The sequence below is a fragment of the Embiotoca jacksoni genome, unplaced genomic scaffold (genome assembly GCF_022577435.1).
Source record: "Embiotoca jacksoni isolate LCO1_2020_lvr unplaced genomic scaffold, fEmbJac1.0.p SCAF_12, whole genome shotgun sequence".
Lineage (NCBI taxonomy): Eukaryota > Metazoa > Chordata > Actinopteri > Embiotocidae > Embiotoca > Embiotoca jacksoni.
The window spans coordinates 6104267-6132192 of NW_027185252.1; the positions used below are offsets into that span (position 1 = coordinate 6104267).

Consider the following 27926-nt stretch of genomic DNA (forward strand, 5'->3'; position numbering starts at 1 on the left):
TGCACATTTAATGCAGTATGATCCCCTTTCTGATTTGTAAGCTGAGTGGTCCTTAAAAGAGCTGTCTTCAAACTACACACTGGAACTGCACGCAGGCTGGTTCACAACTCAGGCAACATAGACTTAGGATTTTGTAAAGCAGTCACTGGCTAACAGGTGACAACTGGAGCTGAGACAGTATGTGAAAGGAAGAAGAACAAGTGGAAACAATCTCTTTTCTTCCATGGCTTCTGTCACATAATGTCAACGAGACGCTTGACACATTCACCAAGACAAACATACATGAGGAAGTGCAGCTTATTATATAAGGAGGTAACTCACCATCATGTTCCATGACTTGACCCAGGGAATATTATCAGCAGTGTGCGATGATTCTTGCCTCTTCCCGACACACAACCTCCCTCCCTCCGTCCCCCCATTAACTTCCCCTCCTCCCTTCTCACTGCCTCCCTTCTTCTCCTATTCTCTCTACCCTCTCTTTCTCTCTCTCTCTCTCTCTCTCTCTCTCTCTCTCTCTCTCTCTCTACCCTTTCTCTCTCTCTCTCTCTCGCTCCCTCCCTCTGTCCAATAAAGACCATTAAAAGTTAATGTTTGTTTCCATCTCAGGTCCTCGTTCTCCCTCCCTATCTGAGTCTCGTCTTGTGTCGATCTCCATCTCCCTGCCTGTCAAGATTTTTTTTCCTCTTTCTTCTGGCTACTGAGTCTGGCTCCAGTTTCATCCTTTTTTTTTTTTTTTACTCTCTCCTCCATGTGCTGAAGTCCCACAGTGACGTAGGAAATAAGGAGAGGAGAAGAGAGGAGATGAGGGTAGAAAAAGTGGAAAAATAATAGAGAGTGTATCTAATAAGCAAGAGATGTACTGCATGGTTAGTGTTTTAACTTTTCCTTGGTGAACTTCTCTTCTATATTTATATTGCTGTCAGTCACCTTCGGGGCCAGGCTGATATGATCAGACCTGACTGCATAACAACATGCTATGGTAGATAGAAGACATGTAGGTTAGAGTACGATTATGTCAGTGACAATGTGATTTCTTAATCGAAAGGTGATCAGCCCCACGTGACAGTCCAGAAAAGCATTTTTTTTTTTTTTTACTTTATTTCATTTAATTTTAACAAGGGATTCAACCATTAATTATTTCCATTATCGATTAATCTGTTGATTATCTTTTCATGTATTGCTTTAGTCAAAAATGTTGCACGATGCTCATCACAATTTCTCAGACACGAAAGGGAATTATTTGAATGGCATGTTTTAAAAGAAATAATACATGTGTTGAATTTACATATAAAACCGCAAAAAAGCAGTAAACTTGTCTATTTGAAACGAAGGATCCAGAAAATGTTTAACATTTTTATTGGAACAAATGACTGAAATATAAATATAGGAGACTTAGACATCATTTTTAATCAGAAATGAAAACAGTTAAATTCAAGTTTTTGTGATAATACATAATACATGTTTTCTTTCTGGGACAGGATTTTTTTCTGCCAGGATTTCAAACAAGAAATTTCTGCATTTCTTTTTCCTCTTGCATCCATGAGGGAGGAGCTCATGGATCATAGTGGGCGGGGTTTAGTTTTAAAGCAATGCAACCACCATTAAGCACCAATCAGAGGATCTGATAGCTGGTGGGCTGTTTAATCACTGTCAATTACATTTGCTTTGACCAGACCCATAATGTCACATTAGTTGTGTGTTAGCTCCTAATAAGTAATATCTATTTTTCTAACCTTGGCTGTTGCTAAGTAACACATATTATTGCTTACTAATTGAAAACACACCTGAAGACCATGGCATCGCAGTGACTGCACCTTGATCACAACAACAGATATTAAACCCACAGATTATTTCCATGGCATCAGTAATAATCGCAACACCAAATAAATCAATAGACACAGACTCTGAAAGAGACACGAGACAGAGAGGAATCAAAAAGCAGACAGATGGTCATTTTCTCCCTTAAGTGTTGTGAAGAGCCAAACAACGTGGTAAATATGTCATCTGTATGCTGGTGAAGGTGTGATGTTGGACGTCACAGCTCGCTGTATAGCGCCAGACAAATCATGACTGGAATTGTATGTCCCTTTTAGACTTTTAGATACACACAAACACAAACACAAACACACACACACACACACACACACACACACACACACACACACACACACACACACACACACACACACACACAGCTACAGTATATTTGTGTGTCTGTGTGAGTATCAAACTGATTTTTAATTTCCTGTTCTTTATCAGAATTTTTTTGATATCAAAGTTCAACCTATAGAAAGAAAAAGTGGAGAAAGACATTATAAAATACACTGATGGACTGAAAGTAACGTGTGTGTGTGTGTGTGTGTGTGTGTGTGTGTGTGTGTGTGTGTGTGTGTGTGTGTGTGTGTGTGTGTGTGTGTGTGTGTGTAAGCCAATGTAAACATTGTAAACTGGTCTGAGAACAGACATAATGTCCACACAACCATTAGGTTATTGACAACATAAGAGCAGCTATACACCCTCCAGTATTTTGCTCTTGTTGTTATTGTATTATATATGTTCACGTTTTCCTCAAATAAAATCTTGACTCTGTTATTTTTGGCACTGACGTCTCTCTCCTCCGCAGGCTTTTTTTTTTTTTCAAACTGACCCACCAAGTTATTATTAAATTTCCGTTACGTGCAAACATACACTTATTGTATGTACACAGGGTTATTAGAGGCTGCGCTAGGTAATGTTAACATCCTGTTAATTTGCTGCTTAGGCGTTTCAACGACTGTTAAAAGAGTTAAAGGCTTAGTAAGTAACCACACACAGTTACTGATAGACAGATGGAGGGGGAGAGACATAGAGATAGTGAGACTTTGAGTTTTGATGTAGTCCAATGAAACGGCTCACAACAAGCGAGAAGAACAACAACTGGCTCATCAGCTCCAACAACACCCTCCCACACAGGCACACACACGATTGCAAAGGAAACTAAAAGGCGAAAAAAACGCCTGTATCTCATAAGGTCAACTGGTATTTAAAACGACATGTAATCTTAACTTCTTTTCTCACCATTAAATGTGAGAGCAGCACATACAGTATAGTTTGACCAAAAATAACCAGGGACTGAGTGTGCCAAGAGTGGGAAAGTCCATTTTCAAAAGCAATAATATGTAGGTTTGTTCATGAGAATAAACATGTTTTGTGGAATCAGAGTAATTATTGGATTTCAATTATCTATTGTTTGTCTACCAGTGTAATCGTGTGGTGAGGCATATTTAAAATGAAGCAACAGCAGGCTAATGAGTTCTCCAAACTGAGCATCAGAAAAAGTTTGCAACTGCCCTTCAGAACAACAAACAGGATTGTTTTCTCAACCAATGCCCTCCAACACTGTACATCACCTCTGAAAAGCAAATACGCTGATATGGCTCCACTGTAGCTAAGGTTTGGTTAGGTTTAGACACAAATGTGACTTGTTTAGGATTAGAGATGCTTAGTGGTTTGGTTTTAAATTAGATTTAGGGCAACATTAGGTCCCTAAAACATCAGGAAATGACTGAAGTAACCAGCATTTACTGTCAGTTACAAACCGGAAACCAAATAAGCAGTTTCCCATGTTAAAATTCACTGTTTCATGGTCCCGTCCATCCACCTCGACCTCCTGCTACTGCAGAATTTGTGACTCTACAGAGAGCTTCTGTTAACCTGTGTGTTTTGTTTCACCCACTATTGTAACTCAATACAATGTCACATTTTGAATTTCTCTAATCACCCATTGTGAAACTAGAATCACCACATCCTCCCTCCACTTGTCAAGTTCCCGTTTTCATCCATGTCTGACGTCGGACACTTCACACATATCTTTAACCCGACAGCACAGAACATCTAAACCAGGGGTCTCCACCCAGTAGCCGCTGGTTGACTATGTGTTTGTTAAGTATCGGTTTGTTGTTCTTCACATAAAAGAAGGTTTGGTGGAGCTCAGCTATATGAATAAATGTTACAGTGTCACGTTCATTTTACCAAAGTAGCTCTCAGAGGGAAAAAAGGTCAGAGACCCCTGATGTAAACAATCAGTATAGTTTGAAGGTGGTTATCAAAGATCAGTGTCATCAACTCGGTAACCAACCAAATGTGAAATATGGTTACAATCTCTCCTTCTGTTCCTGAGTAATGGTGTTGAATAATAGCCAGACAATTGCTTTTACAGGGCATTTTGATATCACAGAGCCTTTGAACTTTTGGATATAAAGTGTCATTACTTCACCATTTTATCCTGTTAGACATTTGTGTGAAATGACATCCTAATTATCACTATAAATTCTTGAGTAACGGCCACAAATGTGTTTTGTGAGATCAGAGTGACCTTTGATCTTTGGCCATCAAATTCTACTCAGTTAATGAGTCTTTAAGTGGACATTTGCGCCAAATTTGAAGCAATTTCCTTAATGTGTTCTTGCGATATTGCTTTCACAAGAATGGGACGGACACACAGACCCAAGTTCAGGTTTATTTATCTGCAAAATATATCTATAACTGTGCTGCAGTAATTACACCACTGATTTTGTGATTTTACTCCTGAAGTTCCAACTTGAGATGGTGATAATATGTGAACACTGCAACACAATTACAGTTAGGGTCTTTTTGTTACTGATGCAAACCTTAACCATAACTTCCTGGTATTTCAGCAGCAGTTGCAGAAGCCACAGCATGGCTGAGAGAGGACTGTGTGGGCAGTGAAGGGGGAAGGGCTGCTCTCTGCATTACAATACATTTTAACAAGTGGTTACTGCAGACTGAAAGGGTATGTAATCAATGTTCGGGGAGCAGAGCCAACCAGCAAGCTGACACTCCTCTGTTGTCCTCCTCTTTTCTTCTGTCCTCTCCTTCTCCTTCATCATCTCATCCTTGTATTCCCTTATGCCTCCCCTCCTCTCCTCTCTTCACCGTTTTCATAATTTTCCCTTCGCTCCAGCCAACTGTCTCGTTTACTTTCCACTCTTTGACTCGCTTCCCTCTCCTTGCTCTGTCCATTATTGCTCTCTTTTGTCTTAATATATCTTGTCTGCTTGCCTCTTGGCCTTCCTTTCCATATCTCTCCTCTCTTTTTCATCCTCTCCTGCTATTTTATCTCTTCCTCCCCTTCATCCCCCCTCAAATTACAAGAGCGATATACCGCCCATCTGGAGGACAGCATGCTATTTACAAGGGACAGCAAAGACCATCTCAACCTACACATTAACCCAAAGGGATTTTTTTTTTTTTTTTCACAAACACATACACAAGTGCACAAGTGAGGGCACAAATCCACATGCAGAAACACATTAATGCACATTCTGATATTCTTATACACATTAAAATCATTAAAAGGTAAACAATAATGTTCTTGTTTTGGATGTCTAAGAACCTTAAGTATCGTTTAGCTGACAAAAAAAAATCTCACAGGGTTTACTTCAGTTGCTCTTATTTTCTACTATACCTTACAATTGGCAGGAATAGAAGCATACAAATGTCAAACAAGCTATAGAGTTGCTTTTAAAATATACCAAAGACCTTTACCAGCTTTCCAAAAGATCAAAGATGTGTCTGTGAATCGAGATCAAGCCCTCTACAACAGTGACAAGCATTGACATGAAGAATAAGCAATTGAAGTTGGGATGGATTGTTGATGCTCATCTGGCAATTCAAAGACTTCTTTTTGACCTAAAATTGCCTTCTTTGTGTTTTTTTTAATGCTTCACTCTCGAGGCTGTAGGCTGCATTTTCCAAAAGTCTATGAGTAAAAAAATCAACAACACCTTATTGTATGTGAAAAAGACACCCCTCTCTTTAACCATTGATTCGGTTAAGATTACCCACAGTGGCAATTTTCCGTACCACATGGTCAACCTCATCCCTTCTAGTTAAAAACAACAACAACAACAAAAGCTGTTACTCAGAGAATATTTTTAGAGATGATTTTAGCGATATTTGAGAGACATTTGTGTTACTTGCAGTTTAGATCGTCTCGTCAGTTCTAATCATTTCACATCGTTTCAGACAAAATGCACCGGGCAACAAAAAGTTTGACTGGTGAAATATAGAAAATCACTATGTGTCTGAGGTGCAATTTAACTGCACACTGTTTAAGGATCTATGTTAAAAAAATAAAATAAAAGTAGAACAGCACCCTCTGCTGCTTAATTTGCAAATTTGCTCAATGTACTGAACATTATAATATAAAGAATAAATCTCCAATTGATTATAAAAAATGTCTGTCTTTACTATATAAAAGTAAAACTAATGTAAAAAAAAAAGAAGCAAAAGCAAATTGAAGATTTAATGAGAGGATGCTAATATGTAAAAAATAGGTACATCTACTGTTTAATTTTCAAGTTAAGCTTTTAGAGATTACAAAACCCTGAAGCTTAAATTCTGAGCTGGCAGGAGACATACATAACTGTGGAGATCTAATTTGCTAACTGCAACTACAATCATTTCCTGTAATTACAACTTAACCATGAGCACAGAGCACTTCCTTTGGCAACTTAAGATGGACAAAATAACTGCAACTTCTAGCATGACTGTAATGTTAAAACAGATTAATCAGACTGCTTAACAGCACAGCCCTCGTGGAAAAGAAGTGTGTTACTAAACTTCATGCGTGCAGTAGATGTTAAAGTAAGTGTGTGGGTCGGGCAGAGAGCACTGCTGCAGGATGGGTTCAAGGCTGAAACACTGAAGACGGCTGATAGGAAGTGGTTCTAACCACTGACTCAATATAAAAACTTGTCAGTGCTCGACTGCCATGAACAACACAGCGACAATGACATTTAAGTAAGATTCTGAGGACACAAAGTTGGTTAACACCGTGGCTGAGGTCTGTCATTTTAACACCCTTCCTCTTGGACCCTACTGTTTTACGCTTTCAATAAAGGTGCACATTCATAGTATTATTGACACATAATATAATACAAATTTGAGTACAACTTGGATCTGTCAGTTGCTGGCGTACTTATCCTTAAATTACTTGTCACACCTTAATTACAGGTAATCTCCATTCAACTAATTATACTGTATGATTTATAAAAACAACTGGGTGCACCACTGATGAATGAGGTGTGTCATAATAAAGCAGTAAATTCAGTTAACCATTGTGCTCTTAACTTTACTACTAAATGTGAACTGTAAATACAGCATGAAGAAACAAAGACAGGAAAAAAGAAAGCAAGGAATCAATAAAGAACTTTTTTTGTTGTTGCTTTTTTTTTTTTTTAAGTATTAAGAGTTCAGGAGTTAAAGTAAGAGAGGGGGACGTTTTTTCCTGTGTAAGAGGACAGGAAGCCACTTTTGCTTTATCAATCATTTGAAGATCCTATCTAGTCACAAGAAGTTGGTATTACTTGCAACACCAAAACCATTTTATACAGGTAATGATAGACAGAGGCACACCATATTGCAATATGTAGCAGGAATTCATTCATTCAGTGGATGGGTTGATTTTGTTTTCTTATTCAGCCATAACGTCATTTGATGGGGCTTATACAACTATCTGCTATAGACTGGCCTGTGTGTGTGTCCAGTTTTTGGTGAAGCAGTGTGGTTTCTCCTACCTGAGAGGGCTCCCCGGAGTCTGAACAACACTCTGGAGCGAAATCCGGAGGTGTCACTGTGAGAGCGGAACCTGGGGAGAGGCCACAGCTGAGGGAAAGTCTTCAGCGCTGGATAGGTGTCCTCCTCCTCTTCCATGGTCACCTTCTCTGTTCTCAGCCCCGCCAAGACACAGTTCTCAGATACACAGTGAGGAGAGGACAAGAAACTTCACATGAACCTCAACACCCCTCCTCCTCTTCCTCTTCAAGCTTTAGCTCTGCAGTAGGCAGACAGTGTGTGGTGTGTGTGTGTGTGTGTGTGTGTGTGTGTGTGTGTGTGTGTGTGTTTCTGTCTTTGTTAACAACCATTCGCCTCTGAAAGACAGGTTGACTAATGGCTGTTTGAAATGGGATCTGAGTAAGAGTGAATGTGAAAGGCAGTCCATTATCTGACTGACAGCTAAACCTGTTCTTTTCATTTTTAAGATTATAAATTGCAGAATAAACTTTAATTTTTTATTTTTTTATAGTGCAGGTATTAATTTGTATGTTAGGTTTAGTATTGACTGCATTCACATGCATCACATGCAATTTTAATCTTGTTTGTGTGCAAAATGAATTTTTTTTCAATACATCTTACATCTTCATACAATATATGCTCCACATATCTTCATTAAAAATATGCTGGATTTCAGATCAACTGTTTTAATTACTTTGAATCCCAGGCCTTGAATTAAAAAAAAAAAAAAAAAAAAAAAAAAAAAAAAAAAAAAAAGCATACACATAAAACCCTGCAAAGCACATAAGGACCAGAACCACTTACAAACAATCTATAGTTCTTATTTTCTTACAATCAGTGGAAAACTGAATATTATGTGATCTTGTCGACAGACAAAATGAGGTAAGTGTGCATGAAGAAAGTGGATTGCCAAATAGATGTTACGCAATTACAAATATCAATCTAACATCATGGAAAAATAGACAGGCCTCAGTGGCTGCAGCTTTGAAACGTTAGGTGTCGCTAAATTACCACTGTGTGTGAATATTCTGCTTTCCACCCATGTTGACTCCCAGTGCTTGTTTCACGCGTTACACTCAGAGGTGATAAAACTAAAGAGCTCTCACTCTGAGCTCCTTTTCCGTGGCACTAGAATTTAAAAAAAACATCAGGCAGATTCAGTGTTATTGATACATTTTAACGGAGCAGATTATAATAAGAAACAGATGTTGACATCCAGAGCTCACAGGTCTGATCCAGACTGAACATAATTGAGTTTGTTCATCGTGTAGCCTCTCACCACACTAAACACGTTGACAATGTGCACTGGTTTGTGCTTGTAGTCTCCTCACATAATATTTCTCAGCTTGTAACACAGCATCTGCGGCACCGAATTTACTGGCTGGTAGTTTCAGCTGGTTTGGACCTAAATAGAATAAAACTGGTGATATTTTTTTTGGAAAAATGGTCCACCTTGTGTGTCACACTGCCTTAAGCAAAAGATTAAAATAAAATAAAAGTGTACTTCATGCTACTATAAAAAAAAAAATAATAACACTGGGGTAGCATCCTGAAACATTATGAGAGAAGAAGACCTCAGTGCAGCTCTGTCTTTCCATGCGGGTCTCCTACAGTCAATGATCTGTGCCACCGACAGTGGAGAAGGATCCTACTGGCTGGCAAGCAGAGCAAGCTGCTCCATCTGTTGCTCACAGTGTGAATTTTGTATCTATTTACTGGCAAGTCTCTCAGAACATATAAGGATGATTATCACAGGATTGATCATCTTTTGAACACCTGTCTGCTGATAATGTTACAAATTCGCTCTTTATATCCAGTCACAGTATGTATATTATGCATGACAGGCCTACATAAATAAATCGGTTTAACATCCATGGACAGTCTTGCGCCTTGCTGTGCAGCTTACAGGAACGTCCACTTAACTCGCACTCACGTGGTAGCTGCAATCATTTGCCGATCAATCAATTATTATTATTACTGGGACGATAGATCAATCAGTTTGGGTTACTTTTTAACGTGGAAAAAGTTCAGATTCATTGATTCCAGCTATTTTTTGTTTTGTTTTGTTTTGGTCCCTATAGTCTCCTACAATAATAGAGTGACTATCTTTGTTGTGGACTGTTGATAGGGACAAAACCAGACCTTTTATAGGCTTTGGGAAACACTAGTCTGCATTTTTCAATTAAAAAAAAAAAAAAATTCTATCTATCTATCTATCTACCTCAATATTCTCAATATTCTCAATATTAATATTCTCGCATCAATCTTTTGTTTTCCCCTCAGAGTGATCCTCTTCCTAATAGACCATCTGTGTGAGCCGTGTCCTGGATCAGAGGAGATGGGCTGAGAGGCGCAGAGGACAGACCCACCAGCAACCGACACCCACGGCCGCCGTTGAGCGTATAGCACTTCGCAGGAAGGGAAGAACTCGGGGTAAGACGACCCGGAGCGTTTGACTGAACGAATTTAGAGACGAAAGTCTCTTTAACTTTGTTGTTTCGTTCCGGTTAAAGTTGTCCGTTAATATTTTACGAGGCTCGGCTAACAGGAGTCGCGAGCGTTAGCCTGAGTTCACGTTAACGCGGATGACTAAACTTCTTTTCCCCCCCGAGCGCGGTTAAATATCAGCCAGTTGTTTGTTTTTTTATAACAGGTCCAACGACACAGGGATGCCGGTAAATAACGTAAATACGCGCATACGTATTGTTTTACAAGTTTGCCGTGTGCTAATAGCAAGCTAACCTGAGCGCCCCCCCACCTCCTCCACCTCCCGGTGAAGTTGAGGCCACAGCTGCTGATGCTGCTAACACTGACGGTGTCTCCGGTGCTTAACGTCAGCTCACTTAAACTGTCTGTGACGGTAAAGTTATTATTTTTTTATTTATTGCGATCTGTATTTTTTTTTTTTATTGTTGTTGTTGCTTGGATTGAGGACGCTCGTCAGCTGTTCGTTTTTTTTTTTTTTTAAACACGTCGAGTGAGCATCTTCATTTTAGCCATTTAGACTCCGGACATCCCCAAAAAACACCACAACCCCATGTCCGACCCGAGTTATTGTCGGACCTGCTGGCCCGGTGGGATCCATTCAAAGAGCCGGACTCTGACCAGACGTGACTCCTCTCAGCTGAACCGGAATGACCTGTTCCCACCTTTTTGACCTGCAGAGAGCCTCTGCTCCTCTCTAAGCATTTGCACCTCAGTGTGTTTTATTTCTCCCCCCCCCCCCCCCCTTCAACTTTCAATCTGAAAACAAAACCATAACTCCTGCTGTAGTCTCTCTTGACACCCAGATTAGTGAATGGCTCTGTTGTCCATACGGGGGTTTAAAAAAAACAACAACAAAAAAACATCACAAACTTTCTGCTCCGCAGTTGCTGTCTCCAGATGTTTGCGTCTCTTTTGATGATCCAGCTGTGGTCTAACATGGCGGAGGCCAAAAATACTGACCCTTCACTCCTCGCTGTTGACTTATAACTTTCTGCCATGTGATGGTGGACGTAGCCCTCCGGCAACTGTAAAGAATAGGTTTACCTGGGGTGTGTCTGACCTAGAAAGAAGTCGGCTATTATCATGCAACCTTATCTTCAGAGTTTGACCTTTAAACTTCTCGTTCTCCCGTTGCGTTTTTAACATTAATTTCGTCCCTCTCGTTTCTCCTGTTCATACTCTTTTCTTTTTTTTTCTTTTTTTTTTTTACAGCCGTTGCACCTTTGCTCCGTGAGCTCAGAGAGAAAGAGAGCATTTAGACGTGTGCACGAGTATCCTGGCAATGATCTGTCTCTAAAGTATCCTGGTAATGTGTTTGACCATGTAAACCTCATATCCTGCCGACAGAAACCCAAATATGCTGCCAGGAGGACTCAAATAGAAAGTTGGGATAGTGTGTCATATAAACACCTTATGTTGATCTAATCACTGTCTGCCGTGTGCACGGGGCTTTTCTCAGCACATTGCTTGAAGTAATTGCTAAAAAAAAAAAAAAAAAAAATCCAAAGTAAATGATGATCTTCTTATGTTCTTACACATATTTTATGTATACATATATATATATTTAGCATCGCTGCGTAGAGTTCATTTCCAGGTTAATTCTTTGATTACTGGCGACGAAATGAAGAGAACAAATCTATCACAGTGGTAAATGTAATCGTGTTCAACTGCCAGAAACTAAAGTGCCCTTCACCTCTGGTAGTAGTAGGGGAGTTACAGATCAATCTGAGGTTGCTTTGACGTGAAGCTGTCAGAGAGACGTTGTCTGCATTAGCTGTCAATTTACAAAAAGTGCACGAAGTTCAACTTGTGTGTACATACAAGTGAAAAATGAGGTTTCCTCATGTGCCACATTATAATCACATCCAGAATAAGATCGGCACTGGTGAGCACGTAGACTTTTCACCGGTTCTTTTAAGAAGGGATTTGGGTGTAAACCGCCCGAATCAATCAAAATAAGTTAGAATTAGACAGATACGTGGGCCTGCACTTATATTGGTACCCATGTGTAACAGCAGCGTCATTATTATTCATCGGGAGTCGTGTTTCCGTCCACCTGTCGAACTTATTCTTTTTCTTGCGGCTTTGCTCCGGGCCTCCCGAGGCCTCCTTACCTGGTAAATGTTTCACTGTGTTCACCAGCTCGTCACTAACCGTGTCTGTGCACTGTTCGATGCCGAGCAGTAAATAGCTGCCTGACGCAGTGGAAGTGGTGAGAGCGAACCGGAACAGCAGAGCTGTGGGCTGGACGCTAAACAGTGAGCTAAAAACTCACTATAAAAGTTCATAAAGGAGAGGAGAGCTGCAGAGGTCATAATTCTCTGAGGACTCAGCGACCCCCTTTTTTTTTTATTATTATTTATGATTCATTATTAAAAACAACCATCTGTTATAGTCAGTTTAAAAGTCATGCTCTGTACATAACTCGCTCACAATTATTTACAAACAAAAAGCCACGTAAAGAAAACGTTTCTTTCTATGTTTTATGTAAACAAAGAACGCAGGTGAATATATCGCTGTCAGGTTTTTCAAAATAATCCGTTTCGGTAACGACAGTCCAGCGTTAGTCATTGTATAGTTAGCGTATTTTTTTTTTTTTTTTTTTTTTTTTTAAGACCTTCAAAAACAGGCCACCAGTTTGCCTGTTGACTCAAAAACCTCAACAGTGTTCACGGTTGCACCGTGTCAGGATTCTGTTTTGCATTATCTTCGCGATCTAGTCTGCATCGCCGAAATGTACCGGCACGCTTGGGGCCGAGCTTGCGCGCAGTACTTCCTTTACGGGATCACTAGACTCCACAGAGTCGTCTCTCACATGACAGTCAGTGTTTGTGCAGCGCTGAGATAGTCGCCTCTGACAGTGTTGCTCCTTTCTTATGCCTGTGTGTCAAATGGGACGACCGGGGTGGATGCAGGGGGCTAACTGAGATGCTCCCAGCCCAGAGTCCATCCACAACAACCGGGCCTTTTGTCCCTCCTTTACCCCCCCCCCATCCCCCCCTCCGCCCACACAGTGCTCATAATGTTGCGGAGAAAGAGCGTCTTTATCTTCGCCTTGCACAGACTCATCTCACTCGCATATTTTCGGCTCGGTCCAAAAAGGCAGCCGCTTAAACAGACTATTGCGACAATATGCCTACAGTAACGCTGCGCCCACCCACACGAGCTTTGACATTGAGATGCACGCACACACACACACACACACACACACACACACACACACACACACACGCACGCACACACACACACACACACACACACACACACACGTAGGACTAAACAGACGCACTCTAATCATTTACTTTGTTTGTTGATTGACAGAGAGCAGTAGGTTTTTACGGATGTTGAGGTTAATTATTGCACGTTCTCTCCTGCGCAGCTCCTGTGAGTGTTTGTGTTTTATTTCTTTGTGTCGAACATGGCTGAGCTCAGTGGTGGGGTTTTTCTTTTTTTTTTTTTTTTTTTGAGGTTTTTTTTTTTTTGACAATGCTCAAGCGGGTGCTCAGCTGTGGAGGCAGGCAAGGCAGGCAGGGAAGGAGGGAGGGGATAGAAGGGGCTGGCCAGAGGCTTGCCAAATCGGATGAGAGAGCAGTTGGGAGGAGATAGCGCTGAGAGAGGAGAGGACTGTAAGGGAAGAGGGATAAAGAAAGAAAGAGCCGGGGTGGGTGGAGGAGGTACGAGAGAGAGAGAGTGACAGTGTGGAGTATGTGTTACAGAAAGAAAGAAAAAAGAAAAAAAGAGACTCAGAGAGAGAGAGAGAGAGAGAGAGAAAGAGAGCGTGGGTGAGGCCGATATAAAAGGATAAAGGCGGGGTTGTGGTTTGTGTCACATGATCCCCTCACTGGCTGTAGCCTGGTGAGCTCCAGGTGGCAGAGAGACCACAGATACAGTAGATACAGAGAGAAAGAGGCAGCGAGGCACACCACAAAGACAACTGAAATTCCTCATTTCCTCCTTCCCCTGTGCCTCACACATCTCTGTTTCCACTCCTTTTTCTCTGTGACCAGTCCCGTTTGCCCCCCCCCCCCCACCACCACCACCACCCGCCCACCCCACCGCCCACCCCCGCGGCCCCCCAGGCTCCTCTCTCCCCCCGCTCCCGGCCTCAGCAGGCCAGGGAATGTCCCGGCGACGAGATGCCTTACGTGGACCGACAGAACCGCTTCTGTGGCTTTCTGGACATCGAGGAGAATGAGAGCAGCGGCAAGTTCCTGCGCCGTTACTTCATACTGGACACACAGCAGGGGAGCTTGGTGTGGTTCATGGACAACCCGCAGGTAATTATAGCTGTGTTAGCTTAGCTCTTAGCTTCTCTCCCCCCCCTTCCCCCCCAGGTAACTAAACAGACAGATGTTTGATTTGTTGACGTTAAACTGGACAATCTACAGGCTGCTACCTGCCAGCTAGCGTCAGTTAAAGACGATTAACCCTCACGCAACTGTATGCTGACTGCAGGCCACTTACGGCTAAAGCTGTCTCCATTCATTATGAGCACAAAATTAAGTACACTCTAAACGTTTCCGCTGCCAGAAAGCCTTACAAGGATGGGAGAACTTGTAATTATGTAATTCTAGTTGACAGAATTAGGAAGCACATATTACAGGCACAGGAGTATCCCAGGGCCAACAGCGTGCCTCGGTCCGGGCTGTCGGCAGACTTTGCTCTAAATCATTCTGAACGAGGACAGAAGAAACTCACGTTTTAACTCTGAACCTGCGATGAGCTTCTCGTCTTCCTGTCCGTCTTGGACGAGTCCAATGAAGTCAGCGGTTATATTTGCACTGACCGCGGCGGTCATCGTCGTCTGCTCCGTGACCCCCGGTGTCAACAGTTTTCACTCTCCTCTTAGTTTGTACAGCGTGCTGGTTCGCCGTATTTGTAAGTGCGCTGTTACATAAAGTATTCATAAATGATGTAGTGCAGGAGACATTTTGAATAATTCAGTGGGTCCCTTTCTTTTTATAGATTGAAAAAGGTTAAATTTTAATGACGTTAAATTTGGATCCCCCTAGTTTCGGAAACACAGCGAGGCACTGAAATGAACTTTCATGGAGTACATCCAAAGTATACTGTACTTACTCTATAATATTGACTCGCTTTGCGGAACTTCACTTCACTGCCTCTCCACTGCGAAGGCTCTTAATAACATAATAATAAGAGGCCTTAATACCATTTGCGCCGTGTAATTGTAGCGTTAGCTTCCTTTTTATCGCATATGTTTTTCTTTTTTGCCGTTCTCCATCAGAACCTTCCTGTCGGTGCAGACTGTGTTGGCTCCCTCAAGCTCACCTACATCTCTAAGGTAAACTGAATTGCCACCCAGGTTTATCTGACGCCACCATGATAAGATTACGTATAAATAGAATCAATTTACAGTATTTTGTTGAAGTGGGAGGCTAACGGTCGTGGGCTTTGTCCTCCCTTAGGTCAGCGATGCCACTAAGCTCAGGCCTAAAGCGGAATTCTGCTTCGGTAAGAAAACGCAGATCATCACAATTTTTCTGTCTGTTATTCATTTCTCCGCATTAATACCACCATATCGATAGTTTACTTGAGCGGTATGGTTACAGAAAAATATGGACACGGCAACAAAGAGTTCACTGATCTTCCTAAATCCTTGTCGTACAAATAGTTTTTCTCTGCCGGGCGCGGTGCAGCTGATGGGAATGATTGATACTATTAATCACGTTCAACAGGAATTCAACGTGTTACCGAATCTTTTAAAAGAAGAGAACTTAACAAAAGTGCGCTGTGCCGCGCAAACATCTGCTGTGATGGTGTGCTTAATCGCATGTTGACTAAGCTGAGTACACTTAATGTAACCTAAGGGAGGAATGTTTGCTGTCCTTGTCTGCCCCCTAAACCTGGTCAAGCACTCCTCTCCATATATTTTCTCCACCACTGACCAGGCAGCCTTGTTCAACACTGTGTTTTTAGTCAACACACAGACATGCAGGAGGCTAAAGCCGTTCACGATCTGGGTTTCGTGTCGACCTGGTTAAACTGTTGTAGGATTGTTTGTGCGTTTTAGATTCGTTTTTTAGATTGTTGATTCCAGACTATCATAAATTAGACATGTTTTCTGAAAGCCCTGTTTTATAACAGTCCTCTATATATATTCTGCTGCAGAGAAGTCTAAAGGAACCCTGCGGCGCTTTCATTGAAAACAGACTGCACACATCCTTAAAGCCTCACAAGCCTGTCTGATACGCCCGCCAAAACTTTTTCAAAGTTTTAAACCTTCATCGTTTACATCAGTGGTCTTTTTCTTCCTGTGTTTTACTGGTGCGTTGCTACTGCCACCTCACGTTGACACAGACACACTCTTCTCACTCTGTAGGGAAATGGAAAAATGTTGGCTGAATAATAACCATCATCTGTTTATTTAGAAGTAAATATCCATCCCTGTTAGTGTTTACCAGCCCCTCTCCTCCTCTTCCATGCAATTCAATAGCAGGAAATACGAGTGTGTGACAAGAACTTGACTACAGTGGCTGTTTTGTGTGTGTGTGTGTGTGTGCGCGCGCACACACCAGTTGCCTTGTTGAGGTTTTGACAGGATGCCGGCATCCTAATCGGAACCTGATTCAGAGATGTATGAAGCTATTTTTAAACTGCAGTTTGTGAGCCGCATGTTTAGCTGGTATCTATGAATCCTGCTGCTCCCCCTCTTCCTGCATGTAGCAACTCACGAAGAGACGTACCAGGAAGAGGTTATTTAGAAAAGTGAGGTCATGGCGGTCACACGTAGAGATCCCTTCATTGTAAGAAAGACTTGTTGGATTCTGTGATTGATGATGGCTGGTAGTCGGTGTCCTGTGTGTGATGGTCAGAGAGCATTTGTGTGGGCTTTGGTGCTCGGCTGCATTTCCCAGCCGCATGCATTGTTTCGGAATGTGTAACTGTGAGTCAGATCTGATACTCACTCTCCTAAATTTGTCATCCCACTGCACTTTCCCCACTGCCGACCAGTTTACTTCCTCCACATATCGTGGAAATGATTATTTTCATTATCAATAAATGTGCTTTTTATTATCTTGATAAAGCAATAAGCTGTCTCGGCTTTACAACGTCAGAGAATTGAGGGGAAAAAAAAGTCAACCAGTGTTTCCTAAAGTTCAAAGTGCAGCCCACAATCTTTGGTTTTGTCCCGCCCAACAGTCCACAACCTAAACACATTCACTTTATTGTCGAGGACTAAAAGAACCAGAAACGATAACATATAAGAAGCTTGAATAAGAGAATTTTAACACTTTTTTTTGGTTATTGAAACGACTCAAAACAATGAATTGCCAATTAAAATAGTTGGCGATTAATCATCGAAGCTCTACAGTGAACACGCATGTAGGTCAATACCGTTGGATTATTTCATGCTGAATGATACCAGACAGACAGATTTATTTACAGGGAAGTGGAAAAAAAACAGAGTTTGGTCTTGCATATGTCTTAGAGCTGGACCAAACCCACAGAACAAGGAAGAATGATCCTCATTGTGCCACAGAGTTTTTGCCTTTTACAGCTCGCCCCCGCCAGATTTACCAGTCCAGCTTTAGTGTAATTTATTGCCATGGTGTCGAATGGAAATGGGGAAGACACACGAACGGTTTGAGCTGCAGAACTGAAGGATTTATGGTGAAGAGAGTGAACGAGAGACTTGAGTTCTTTCAGCTCTTAAACCCTGATCCATAGCTAATCAGCATTTGACCCAAAAATGTTCTTTGTGATTGAAAATGGGGTGCGCTCGTGTTCACATGGGTGTGAAAATGTGCGAGGATATTTGATGGTTGGTAGCTGCGGGATTTTGTTTTTCTCCCCCCCCCGCCGTCACGTTTAGAAGTGGGTAGGTGGTTTGCCGACTGAGGCGCCTAAAACTAGCTGGGTCATCATCCACAGAGAGTAACTGCTGTGGGAAAGTCTCGGGCTCGGTTGTTTTTCACTTCCGGAGAAATCTGTGGCAGTGGATGTGCTGTGACGCTCATCATATTTCCAATACAAAAAAAAAGGCCATAATACCTGTTAATCATCGCTTCCTAGTAAATCTTTTATTGGGTGTGATCCATCTCACACACAGAATGAATCAGATTGTGTGGTGGAGAGCATGTAGTCCTGAATTTATTTACTTGAATTACTTTTTATTGTTCCCGCTGCTGTTTTTTTTATGATCTATTAGTCATCAATGCTGGGATGAGGAAGTTCTTCCTGCAGGCCAATGATCAGCAGGACCTTGTGGACTGGGTCAACGCTCTCAATAATGCCACCAAGATCACTGTGAGACACGCACACGCGAACACGCACACGCGAACACACACACACACACACACGCACACACACACACACACACACGCACGCACACACACACACACACACACAGTGTCCACAGATTAACACAAGACACACTCCATCCCTGATACAGCTGATCTAATCTGTTCTTTTTGGCTCATGTGTTTTCACTTGGAAATGCTTTTATTTCCTCCTCTTCTGTTAAAACGAATGAGAAGACTGTCAAGAAACTAGATAGAAGTGAGTCACAGCCTGACTAACAGGATGCTGCGTTATTGTACGGAGTTCGGGGATGAAGGACCATTTCCATTGTTCTCCATGAAGCCTCAGCCATGCAGAGAGGAAATGGATATAAAATGTGTCAACTGCGTACATAAAGTTACGTACTCTCCTTCAACTGTGGAGAAACTGTACTGTGTATTTCCCGTTCTGCAGAACCTCTATTTCTCTGTAACATTCGTGCGCTAACTTCAAAAATGCCCTCCAACTTCTTGTGTGTGCATGTTGTTTCCAAAGGTGCCAAAGTTGCCCGATGGCCAGCAGAACTCGGAGAACCAGAAGGCTCTGCCAGATGTCGTAGGACCCAAGAAACAGGTTTCCTATAAGACAGAGATCATTGGAGGAGTGCCCATAGTCACCCAGACGCAGGTAAACGTGACCCACAAATGCTGCACCGCACGCTGGATTTCCATGCACATGAGCTCTCTGTTCATCAGGTTTAAAGTATTACGTTCAAAGATTCAAAGACACCTGCAAGGAAACTCACCAATGCCAAAAAGCTGTGAAGTAGAAAATGATGTCGGTAGAACAAATATACAGACGTAAAGTAAGGATTCTGTTGTTTTTGTTTTTTATTTGTACAGCACAATGTCACCAGTTTGCCTCAGGGGCCTTTACAATATGTCCAGCCTAAACCCAAAGCAAAGTGTTGATTATTTAAAAAAAAAAAAAAAAGTACGTTTATTTTGTCGAAAAGCCATTAAAGGGATGTCATCTATTATTGCTCAAAGGGGGGTTGCTTCCAGCTTCTCAAATGTGAGATTTATTTGCATAAAAAAAACAGAAAGTTGTTAAATATCACTTTAAAGTGAGTTTGGACTTTTGGTCGGACAAATAAACCATTTTACGACATCACTTCTGGCTCCAAGACGGTGCAATATTTCACTATATTCTGTGTTACATCTGAGGGAAAAACTTTGTTTGTGTTATTAACTTTTTATTGATAGCAGTGACATTACACATTAAAAAGATTTCTGACACGGGCTGCGGCTGATGGGGTTTCCTCGTCGCAGAATCTACAACAACATCTAAATGAGTCTTTGGAAAGTACAAAATCTGTGTTTGTTGTTTATCAAAAGGAAACCTCGGATTGTAAAACTTGCGGTGTCCTTCTCCCTCCAGCATGAAGGCGGTGACTGTGCAGACCGAGCGGAGCGGGAGGCCATGCATCGCTCCCACAGCCAGCTGCCGTACTTCTTGGGCAGGCCGGCTCAGGAGCACACCGTCATCAAGTCAGGCTACTGCGTCAAGCAGGGAGCTGTGGTGAGCAACTGCCGCGGTCTCGTCTTTCTGTTTTGGTTTGACTGGACCTTTCGGTTCTTCACTTCGGCGTCTCAAATCGGGGACGGTCTCCGAAAAGTCGACTGCGCTCAGGCAGAATACGTAACGCGGTTATGATCCGAGGAACAGTTGCAGTTAAAGCAACTTCCGCAAAAATAAAGGCAACATTTCAGCTAAAGTGGCACCAACAAAAATAATCAGCGCCGTCATGTGGGAGGAAATGTCTCATGACTTGTGGAATGATGAGGTTTCAGTTCCATCATAAATAATGAGGCCATTATTATTCATCGAAGGAAATGCTACTTCTTCAATGTTAAGTTCTGCACTTAAAAAAACAAAAACAAAAAAGAATGTAAAATGCGTAGGTACGGGAATAAATGCTTCTATTATGGGAGCAAATTGGCAAATGTGACAGTTCTTGGAATCGAAAATAAAAAGTCTGAACATCTTATCCTCTTCCTCCGCAGATGAGGAACTGGAAGAGACGATATTTCCTCCTGGAAGAAAACTCGATGAGCTACTTCAAGTCCGATTTGGTAACTAGTTCTGATTACATTCCATGAAGCTTTTAAGAAATGTTTTTTTATTGACGATATGTGGATTTCATTCACCCCCACAGTCTGAGGTAAGAGCCAACACAGTCTAAGTTACAACATGTTTTATCTGCAGGCTGTGGAATTCATTGCCTTTACTTCGCATGTCCTGTCATGCCTCCTTCCCCCTCTGCCTTTCTTGCGCGTGCGCGCGCGCGCACACACACACACACACACACACACACACACACACACACACACACACACAGACAGACAGACTGTCCTCAGGATAATACTGAACGTCCCACACCACGTCCTTGTCACGGTCTGCCCTTATTTGACAACTGTATCTGTATATTTGGCTATCAACAGGCCCCGAGGACACAGACTCCCTGTCTGCTGGCTCAAATGTCCGGGTCAAGAAAGTTACAGCCATCGGGGTTTTTATTTGATTCTTTGCAGTCTGCTTCTTCTAGGAAAGATCAATTTCTTTCCTTCCAGTGAAACGTAAAACAAACTCAGCAAGTCGGCCTCACTTTTAGCAGCATATTAGAAAGGGCATCCGCAATGTACACACAAATAATGATATCCATCCTGTGTTATGACCAGTTCTTTTCGTGTCTTTAGGAGAAAGAGCCTCTGAGAATGATCCCACTAAAGGAAGTTCACAAAGTCCAGGAGTGCAAACAGAGGTATTTAACATGTCCTGACATTTTCTCATTGTGCAAAAAAATTTTTTGTTTGTCCAACAGGAATGTGTTTCTGATAAAGATAAATTCAGATACAGATCTAGTTGAGATAAACGTGAGACAACTTGTTTTCTTCTTCTTCTTTGTTGTAGTGACATTATGATGAGAGATAATCTGTTTGAAGTTGTGACCACATCGAGGACGTTTTACATACAGGTACGTCTTCTTTAAATTCTCTACTCGCTTAATGTTTGCGTCTTTACCTGCATGTTTCCCCTTTCATCTCTTGCCTACTTCCCATTGCCTCGTCTCACTCTCTCATTCTCTTCTCTCCTTTCCTGTGTTTCCACCAGGCGGATAGTCCAGAGGAGATGCACAGCTGGATCAAGGCTGTCTCTGGGGCCATTGTGGCCCAACGGGGGCCGGGGAGGTCAGCTGCCACAGTATGTATCCTGCACTACAGCACACCGCAAGGCCACTGTGGTCATTACAATTAGTCATTAACTTAATTCTGACTGCAGTCACAAATTCAGCAGAGAAAATAACTTCAAACTTAACTCTGTCTTGCATGAGCACAATTTGAGACTCACTGAGTGACATCTGGTGGCTGCAAGAGTCAAGTCGAGACTATACACGAGACTTATTTGTTTTCTTTCACTCATGTCATTTATGGATTTTTGATTTTAGTTTCTTTTTCCTCTCATGGGCAGCTATAAGTATCACAGGTGCATAATAGCAGAAAGGGTAGTTTGGCTTTATGTTTCAGGTTTTCAGGTTTAGTTCAACATTATTAAGTTATGAACAATATAAAGCTGTGGTGGTGTAGTCCAAAATCAATATCGATAAAGCTAACTTGTGTTCTGTGTAGCCTACAGTAGTAGTTCTCTACTCCCTAGCTGCGGACCGGTACTTGGCCTTTGGGACATGAGCCATCAGGCTGCAAAGAAACATAAACAGAATCATTAATTCACCAAAAAAAAAAAAAAAAAAAGCTGATTATCATGTAATTTAATCAGCTGTTTTTGGCCATTTTTGCAGATTTTTATCTTTAACTTGGGACAGCCTGTTCTGCATTTTCTCTCCCCATCGCCACCCACCAACAGAATACTGATTTTCTTACAGTACATTTTCTGGATGTTATTAGACAATCAATAGTTTATAGATGACATTAAATGAGAGAATGCGAAGTGAAAGAATTCCCATCTGGACCCAAACTGGAGACGTTGTGGTTCACGGACGACACTTCCCTTCAGACCCACCAGGGCGCCTGTTTTTTTTTTTTTTTTAATCTAAAGTAGGTAATCAGTATGCAACATAACCCGTTCAGTCATCACCAGCTTTTACCCTTCGGCAGTACATGAAACTACGCGAGTTAGTTCTGTCAAGAGTCTCCGCGCAGAGAGACGGACAGCTTAGACCTCGCAGGTGAGAGGAGGAGTAAACCACTTCTGTAGTCGTGGCTGCAGAGGAAAAATGGGCTTCTGCCACAGTCGGTCCCATCTGGCTCGACTGGATTCATCCTCTGCGCTGCGTCTGTTTCTCTACACTTCCCTCTCATGCCTCCTGTGTCTTTCTGTCTCTCTTGCTTGTTTTTCACTCTCCTCTACCTCTTCCCTCTTTCCTCTTTTATTTTTTATTTTTTTTTACCCCCACCCCCCTTTCTCTCTTTGTCACATCCTCTCCCAGTGGGCAGACGGCCCATCTGGTCTAATCCTGCTTTGCACTGTGTTGTTGCAGATGCGGCAGGCCAGACGGCTGTCGAACCCCTGTATACAGAGGTATACGTCTCGAATCGGGGAGTGCAGCAGCACGTATGTCGGCTCGTCTAAATCCCCCTTTGAAGCTATAAGTTCACCTTTTTAATACTTTTTTTTCCCCACTCACTGGCTGGCCCTTTTGGTTGTAGACACTTCGAGAGCACATCAGATCTGACTTCAAATCTGATGCTCTTTTTTTTTTGTTGTTTTGTTTTTTTTGCTAAGAGCCAACCACACCCTAAGTATGGCTGTGATAACCCAACAAGCGCTCCTCCCTTCACGCCCTCATCCTCGCTGCTTCTCTCATTCACCTCTCCTCCTCCTCCTCCACTTTTCTTTTTGCTGTACTGTCACATGAAGGTCGGCTTAAAGTTGTAGGTACTTTGCATTCAGATAGATAGATACTAAACAGAAATCTTGTTTCGGGGATTTGACTACTCAATGTGTGCTTAATTCTCTTGCATGTTGATGGCTGTGGCCACAGGCATGGCAACTCAAATCAAGCACACACACACACACACGAGTCAAATGCTATAAAGTTTGATTTTTGCCCAGGTCCAGAATGACTTTTAAAAAGCTGGAATATGACCATCTGAAAGACCTGCTGTCCCCCGCTCCCTCCGTTATAGCTTCACTTTGCACAGCTTCCGCCTGTCTCCACCACTTATCGTGATTGTTTTTTTTTTAGTGTCAAAATTTAAATATACATGTCGAAGCCATGCAAAAACATACATTGACTGCATGAACTATCTGACCAGCCTAGCTGTGAATAGCTTAAGCCTGTTTCTACCTGTGTCCTTATTACTGTGTCTTTCACACCTTCTGTTTCTCTCCCCTTCGTGCCCTGTTATCTCTGCAGTCTGCTGCAGCTGTGTACCTGTCTTAGATGTGTGACATCCTGCTTGTCTCTCCTCTTCCCTCCTGTTCGCTGCCTGTATGTTTTGTTTTTTTCTCTCTCATACACACGATAATAAGATACTTGTTTCCATGTTGATTTCCTATACATACCCTTTATGTGCTAAATGTTGAACAGCTTTGAAATGAGGACTCACCGGAGCTGAATCCACACATCCAGAAGTACAAACTATGTGTCTTTGTAGTGATATGTTTAGTGATATGATAATATTTAGATTTGTAAGAGCTAATATATTGTACAAGGGGCTAATGGGACATGCTGGTGTTATGTGTTCATATCAGTTATTCAGTACTGCAATGAAGAGCAGGCAATTCTCCAAGTCTTCGGTGCGGTGGATTATCTGATTGTCGGCCTAACGTCCCTAAAATTCTGCCTGAGTTTGATGTTGGATGTTTAGATTCGACATAAAGCATTTCTTAATACCTTTGTGCCTCTATACTCAGGTTTTTAGACACGTTCGTGCTGTGGGCCTGATTCTTAAATCTTGTGATGCTTCAGCGATAATTAGGATTTAGCGATCAGAAGTTGCGCAAGCCTGTAAAGTCACATGGCGTCTCCCTGCCAAAGTAGCGTCATGTGGGAGAAGCAAAATAAGGAACCTTAAAGATGACAGATACTTTGAGTCTCTTGGTGCTTTATGGTGGGAAGTTTGTCTAACCGATCGCTACCCATCTTTGCTTTCACTACCTCTGTTGTGTTTTTGTTCTTTCTGCTCATTCCTCTGTTTTTTTCAGAGATTGAAATCTGACAATGAAAAGCTGTGAAATAATGAGCAACCAACCAACCACTGCTTCCTATGGCATTCTGTTTGAACTTCCACTGCAACCTATTGAGACTACCCAAACTAAAACCTGCTGACACTACTCTTCCTGCTACCTCTACTACTACTACTACTACTACTACTACTACTGCTACCACTACTACTACTACCACCACCACCATCTCCACTCTCTAGCAATGCTACATTCTTCAGCACCCACAACCTTGAAGCTGCATCAGGCCCAACATGCTGGTGCTAATTCCAAGTCTGTAACTCCCTTTGGCTCTTCTTAAATACTCTTCACATATCAGGGGTTGACTTTTCTTCCTAACAACGACTCTCTCGTTCTCGCTCTCTCTCTCTCTCTCTCTCCCTCCCTCTCTCTCTCTCTCTCTCTCTCTCCCCCTCTCTGTCCTCCTGCTGTTTTCTGCTGCAGGAACACGGCAGCCGTTCCACTTTCTACCGCAGCCCCGCGGGTCCCCCCGTCCCTCGCTCGCCCATATCTGCCATGCCACCATGCTACCCCGAGTGGGGGGCTGCTGTCACGTGCGGCACATGCTCGCAGCCTGGCGTGGGACAGCGAGCACTTCATGAGCCTGCTGCCACGCCCCAGTCACAGCCACAGCCACACGCCAGCACGCCTCTCCCTGCAGGAGACGCGCCTGGCGAAGTGACCGCCGTCGCGAACTCCGAGGAGTCGCCATGGCGACGGCGGAGCAGCTTTGAGCCCCACGTGCCAGAAACACCCCTGGACCTAGAGGATGCTGATCTGCCAGTGAGCGAGGTATGACCCGTTTAACTGGACGTTTAAAAAAAAAACCAAAAAAAACACAAAACAAAAAAAACAAACACAAAAAGTGCTTCTCTGGACGGACGCAGAGAAAAAGAGGGAAAAAAAACAACCTGTGAACCAGGTGCGACTGTTTAGCAGGCTTTGATTAGGAAATCAAAGCCGTTTCACAAACGTTGGAGCTTCTCCATGAGTGTGCCAGAGAAATAAGTCGGGTCAGCCCAGAACTGCACTCGTGTGCCAAAGATGACCCAGTCTCCACCCACGCCCCGCTGCCTCCCACGCTGTCGCAGTTCCAACGACATAGTTATTTCCCCGGAGTTGTTGTTGTTGTTGTTGTTGTCGTCAAAACAAAACTACACATTATATTTTAGTTGTGCTGATTAGAATTCAACGACGAAGCTTTATTTGAACCTGTGCAGGCACAACGATGCATTCAACGGTATTTATAGGCAGAGGATTTTTGTAAACCACTTTGTGCCAAGAAAATAAGGGAGCTTTTAAACGTGTAAGCTAATTTCCTCATGTCTGAAAAGAGTGTTCAACCTGAGGAGTGGCATTTTGTCACCTCTCAAATCTACTAATACTAAACTGTGTTGGCCGTTCATACTCGTTATTCTAACACTGGATTTGTCTGCTGTTGTCGGCCAGTGTTATGGTTACGGATCAAGCCTAGTCAGAGATCAAATCCTCATTTAATGCAAATTAGTAATCAAAGATTCCGGACTGGGCTCGGACTCGACTGAAAACAACGCGCGTACGAGCTGATGCGTATAATTATACGAGACCAAATGTTTTGCAGCCACTTTTTGTCCCGATTGTTTTTAACAGCTGCCAAAACATCGACTTGAATTATTTTTGTTTTTCGATATACAGGAGGGTCACTTGTTCATATAGTGGTGTCCTCATTGAGTTTTTGACTATTAATGACCGCAAGCTAAACTACACTTGCATGTAAATCTGCAGTGAATAGTTTTTACAGTTAATCCACCGCCGGTAGTCAAATGAGAGCAGAAGCGCAAAGGGAAAAAAACAAAGAAAAGCTTTCACAGCGCTTCACTTCACACCCTGAACTACATTTCAGTGCATCAAACTTTGTGTACTCGTGATGACGTGGGAAAGGAGCAACAACATTTGAGTAAACGGGAAGAAGAAAGCGAGGACTGGGCTTGTATGCATTTTGTAATTTCATATTGATAAATACAACCAACTATAAGGCAGGATCAGCTATAGATCTTCTTCATGTCCTGACAGTCAGGCTCACGAGTTATAACCTGCAGTCCGTAGTTTGAAGATAATACTGTACGAACGCCATCTTAAACATTTTGGGTCATGGTTTAACAGAAAAGCTCTTCCGTTGCATGCTAACATTTTTGAAAGATTCTTCAGATTGTCTTTCCGTTCATCTACAGACGCTCTGGTTGTCGTGTGTTCGCTGACTAGAAACAGATTTATTTTTTTATATGCTTTTAAGATGTGTCCTGATCCTCTTCTCTTGTATCTGTGTCGCCGGCCCAGTAGCAGGCAGTTGCCTCATGGTGTAATTTAAAAATGTCCCACTGTAATCCTGCTAAATAATACACACTAATCTTTTTTTTGGTGTTTTTTTTGTTAAGTGCCTGCTTTATTTTAGCCCAGCAAAGCCAAGCAACTTCACCCCCCCCCCCTCCCCTTTTCAGTCTGGTGTAATCGGTTTGAATTGTCTCTATTTATTATGTGGATGACTTGAAAGAAATAAACACTGAAAATGTGCTCGGGTTTCAGTATTGTGCTCATCAGTCTCCAAAGAACAGGATCTGTCTGCGGTGGAACATGAGAGGTTTCCAAAGTCTGGAGAAAAAGAAATTCAGCAGCGCTCTCAGCTGGATGCGAGTCTTTGGTGCCTCCTCAAAGCTTCTTCTGCCCTCTGGTGGTGAGAACAAAACCTTCACTTTGATCCACTTCCATTAACAAGCCACTAAACTCAATAAGTCACTAGTTATGTATTCATCAGTGACGGGAGCGTTTTGTTACACCAAAGTGGAAATTTAAGCCGTTCAAAGCTCCTCGCATGAAAAGAAAAGAAAGTAAAAGATCAACGGAAAATGCAAGAAGGCAACAGCACACGCAGAGTCCCAGGAACCACTTCACGGGACTGAGAAGGACAGGAAATATAATCACTGTAAGCATGAAAAAAAACAGGCTACAAACAGAAGATCCACCAAATCCCCCGAAACAAATAGCTTTTCTGCTGACTCATTGATTCATTTTTGTCTCCATTTTTTTTTTTGCACAGGAGCTGCAAAGTTTTTTTTCTACTACTTCTGTAATAAACACAGAGGCACGATACATATTCCGTATATCAGGATTTGGCAAATGTATACGACACCACATACAATCAATTTAGTACGAAGCTCCAAAAGCCACACAAACTTTGATGCCCTAATTATCTGTGTTTTGCAGAATTAGCAGCCAACATTAGAACAAACCACACTTATTCATATTATAAGTTTAGAACTATCAAAAGGAAACTGTTTAGATACTTAAGGAAAAGCAGCAACGACACGATGAATAAAAGCCCCGCACTGAAAATAGTA

At 42.3% G+C, this 27926-nt stretch overlaps 2 protein-coding genes across 11 annotated transcripts in view; one reads left to right on the forward strand and one right to left on the reverse strand.

The window, feature by feature from the left end:
- Positions 1 to 7716, reverse strand: part of phactr2 (phosphatase and actin regulator 2) — a 44049-nt gene extending 36333 nt beyond the window's left edge. Inside the window, exon 1 of one of the 2 annotated variants that reach the window (XM_069144431.1) lies at positions 7581 to 7716. In XM_069144431.1, the coding sequence (XP_069000532.1) occupies positions 7581 to 7716 (136 nt within the window). Of the gene's footprint in view, positions 1 to 321; positions 432 to 7580 lie in introns of those variants that run through there. The other variant, XM_069144433.1, reaches the window with a different exon arrangement.
- A 2165-nt stretch (positions 7717 to 9881) lies between these two features.
- LOC138195224 (pleckstrin homology domain-containing family A member 1-like) lies at positions 9882 to 27102 on the forward strand. Of its 9 annotated transcripts, none has more exons than XM_069144440.1 (14): positions 9882 to 10011; positions 14073 to 14342; positions 15311 to 15367; positions 15492 to 15537; positions 18236 to 18333; positions 18862 to 18993; positions 19747 to 19887; positions 20373 to 20441; positions 21066 to 21130; positions 21280 to 21343; positions 21481 to 21570; positions 22865 to 22938; positions 23744 to 23818; positions 24535 to 24759. In XM_069144440.1, exons 2-14 carry the CDS (start codon positions 14202 to 14204, stop codon positions 24539 to 24541), a joined length of 1059 nt encoding a protein of 352 aa, XP_069000541.1. In that variant the 5' UTR covers positions 9882 to 10011; positions 14073 to 14201; the 3' UTR covers positions 24542 to 24759. The 9 variants fall into 9 exon arrangements, with proteins under 9 accessions (XP_069000541.1, XP_069000538.1, XP_069000546.1 ...); XM_069144437.1 differs by lacking the exon at positions 24535 to 24759 and adding an exon at positions 24997 to 25331 and having other exon boundaries at positions 9883 to 10011; XM_069144445.1 differs by lacking the exons at positions 22865 to 22938; positions 24535 to 24759 and adding an exon at positions 24997 to 25087 and having other exon boundaries at positions 9883 to 10011.
- Positions 27103 to 27926: the final 824 nt, after the last annotated feature.

Bases quoted from the DNA above. Each gene is read 5' to 3' on its own strand.
- LOC138195224 (XM_069144437.1), top strand. From the start codon at position 14,202: ATGCCTTACGTGGACCGACAGAACCGCTTCTGTGGCTTTCTGGACATC. The intron at 22,939-23,743 runs GTATGTCGGCTC...TTATCTCTGCAG, and splicing joins ATCGGGGAGTGCAGCAGCAC to TCTGCTGCAGCTGTGTACCT. The intron at 23,819-24,996 runs GTATGTTTTGTT...TTTCTGCTGCAG, and splicing joins TTCCCTCCTGTTCGCTGCCT to GAACACGGCAGCCGTTCCAC.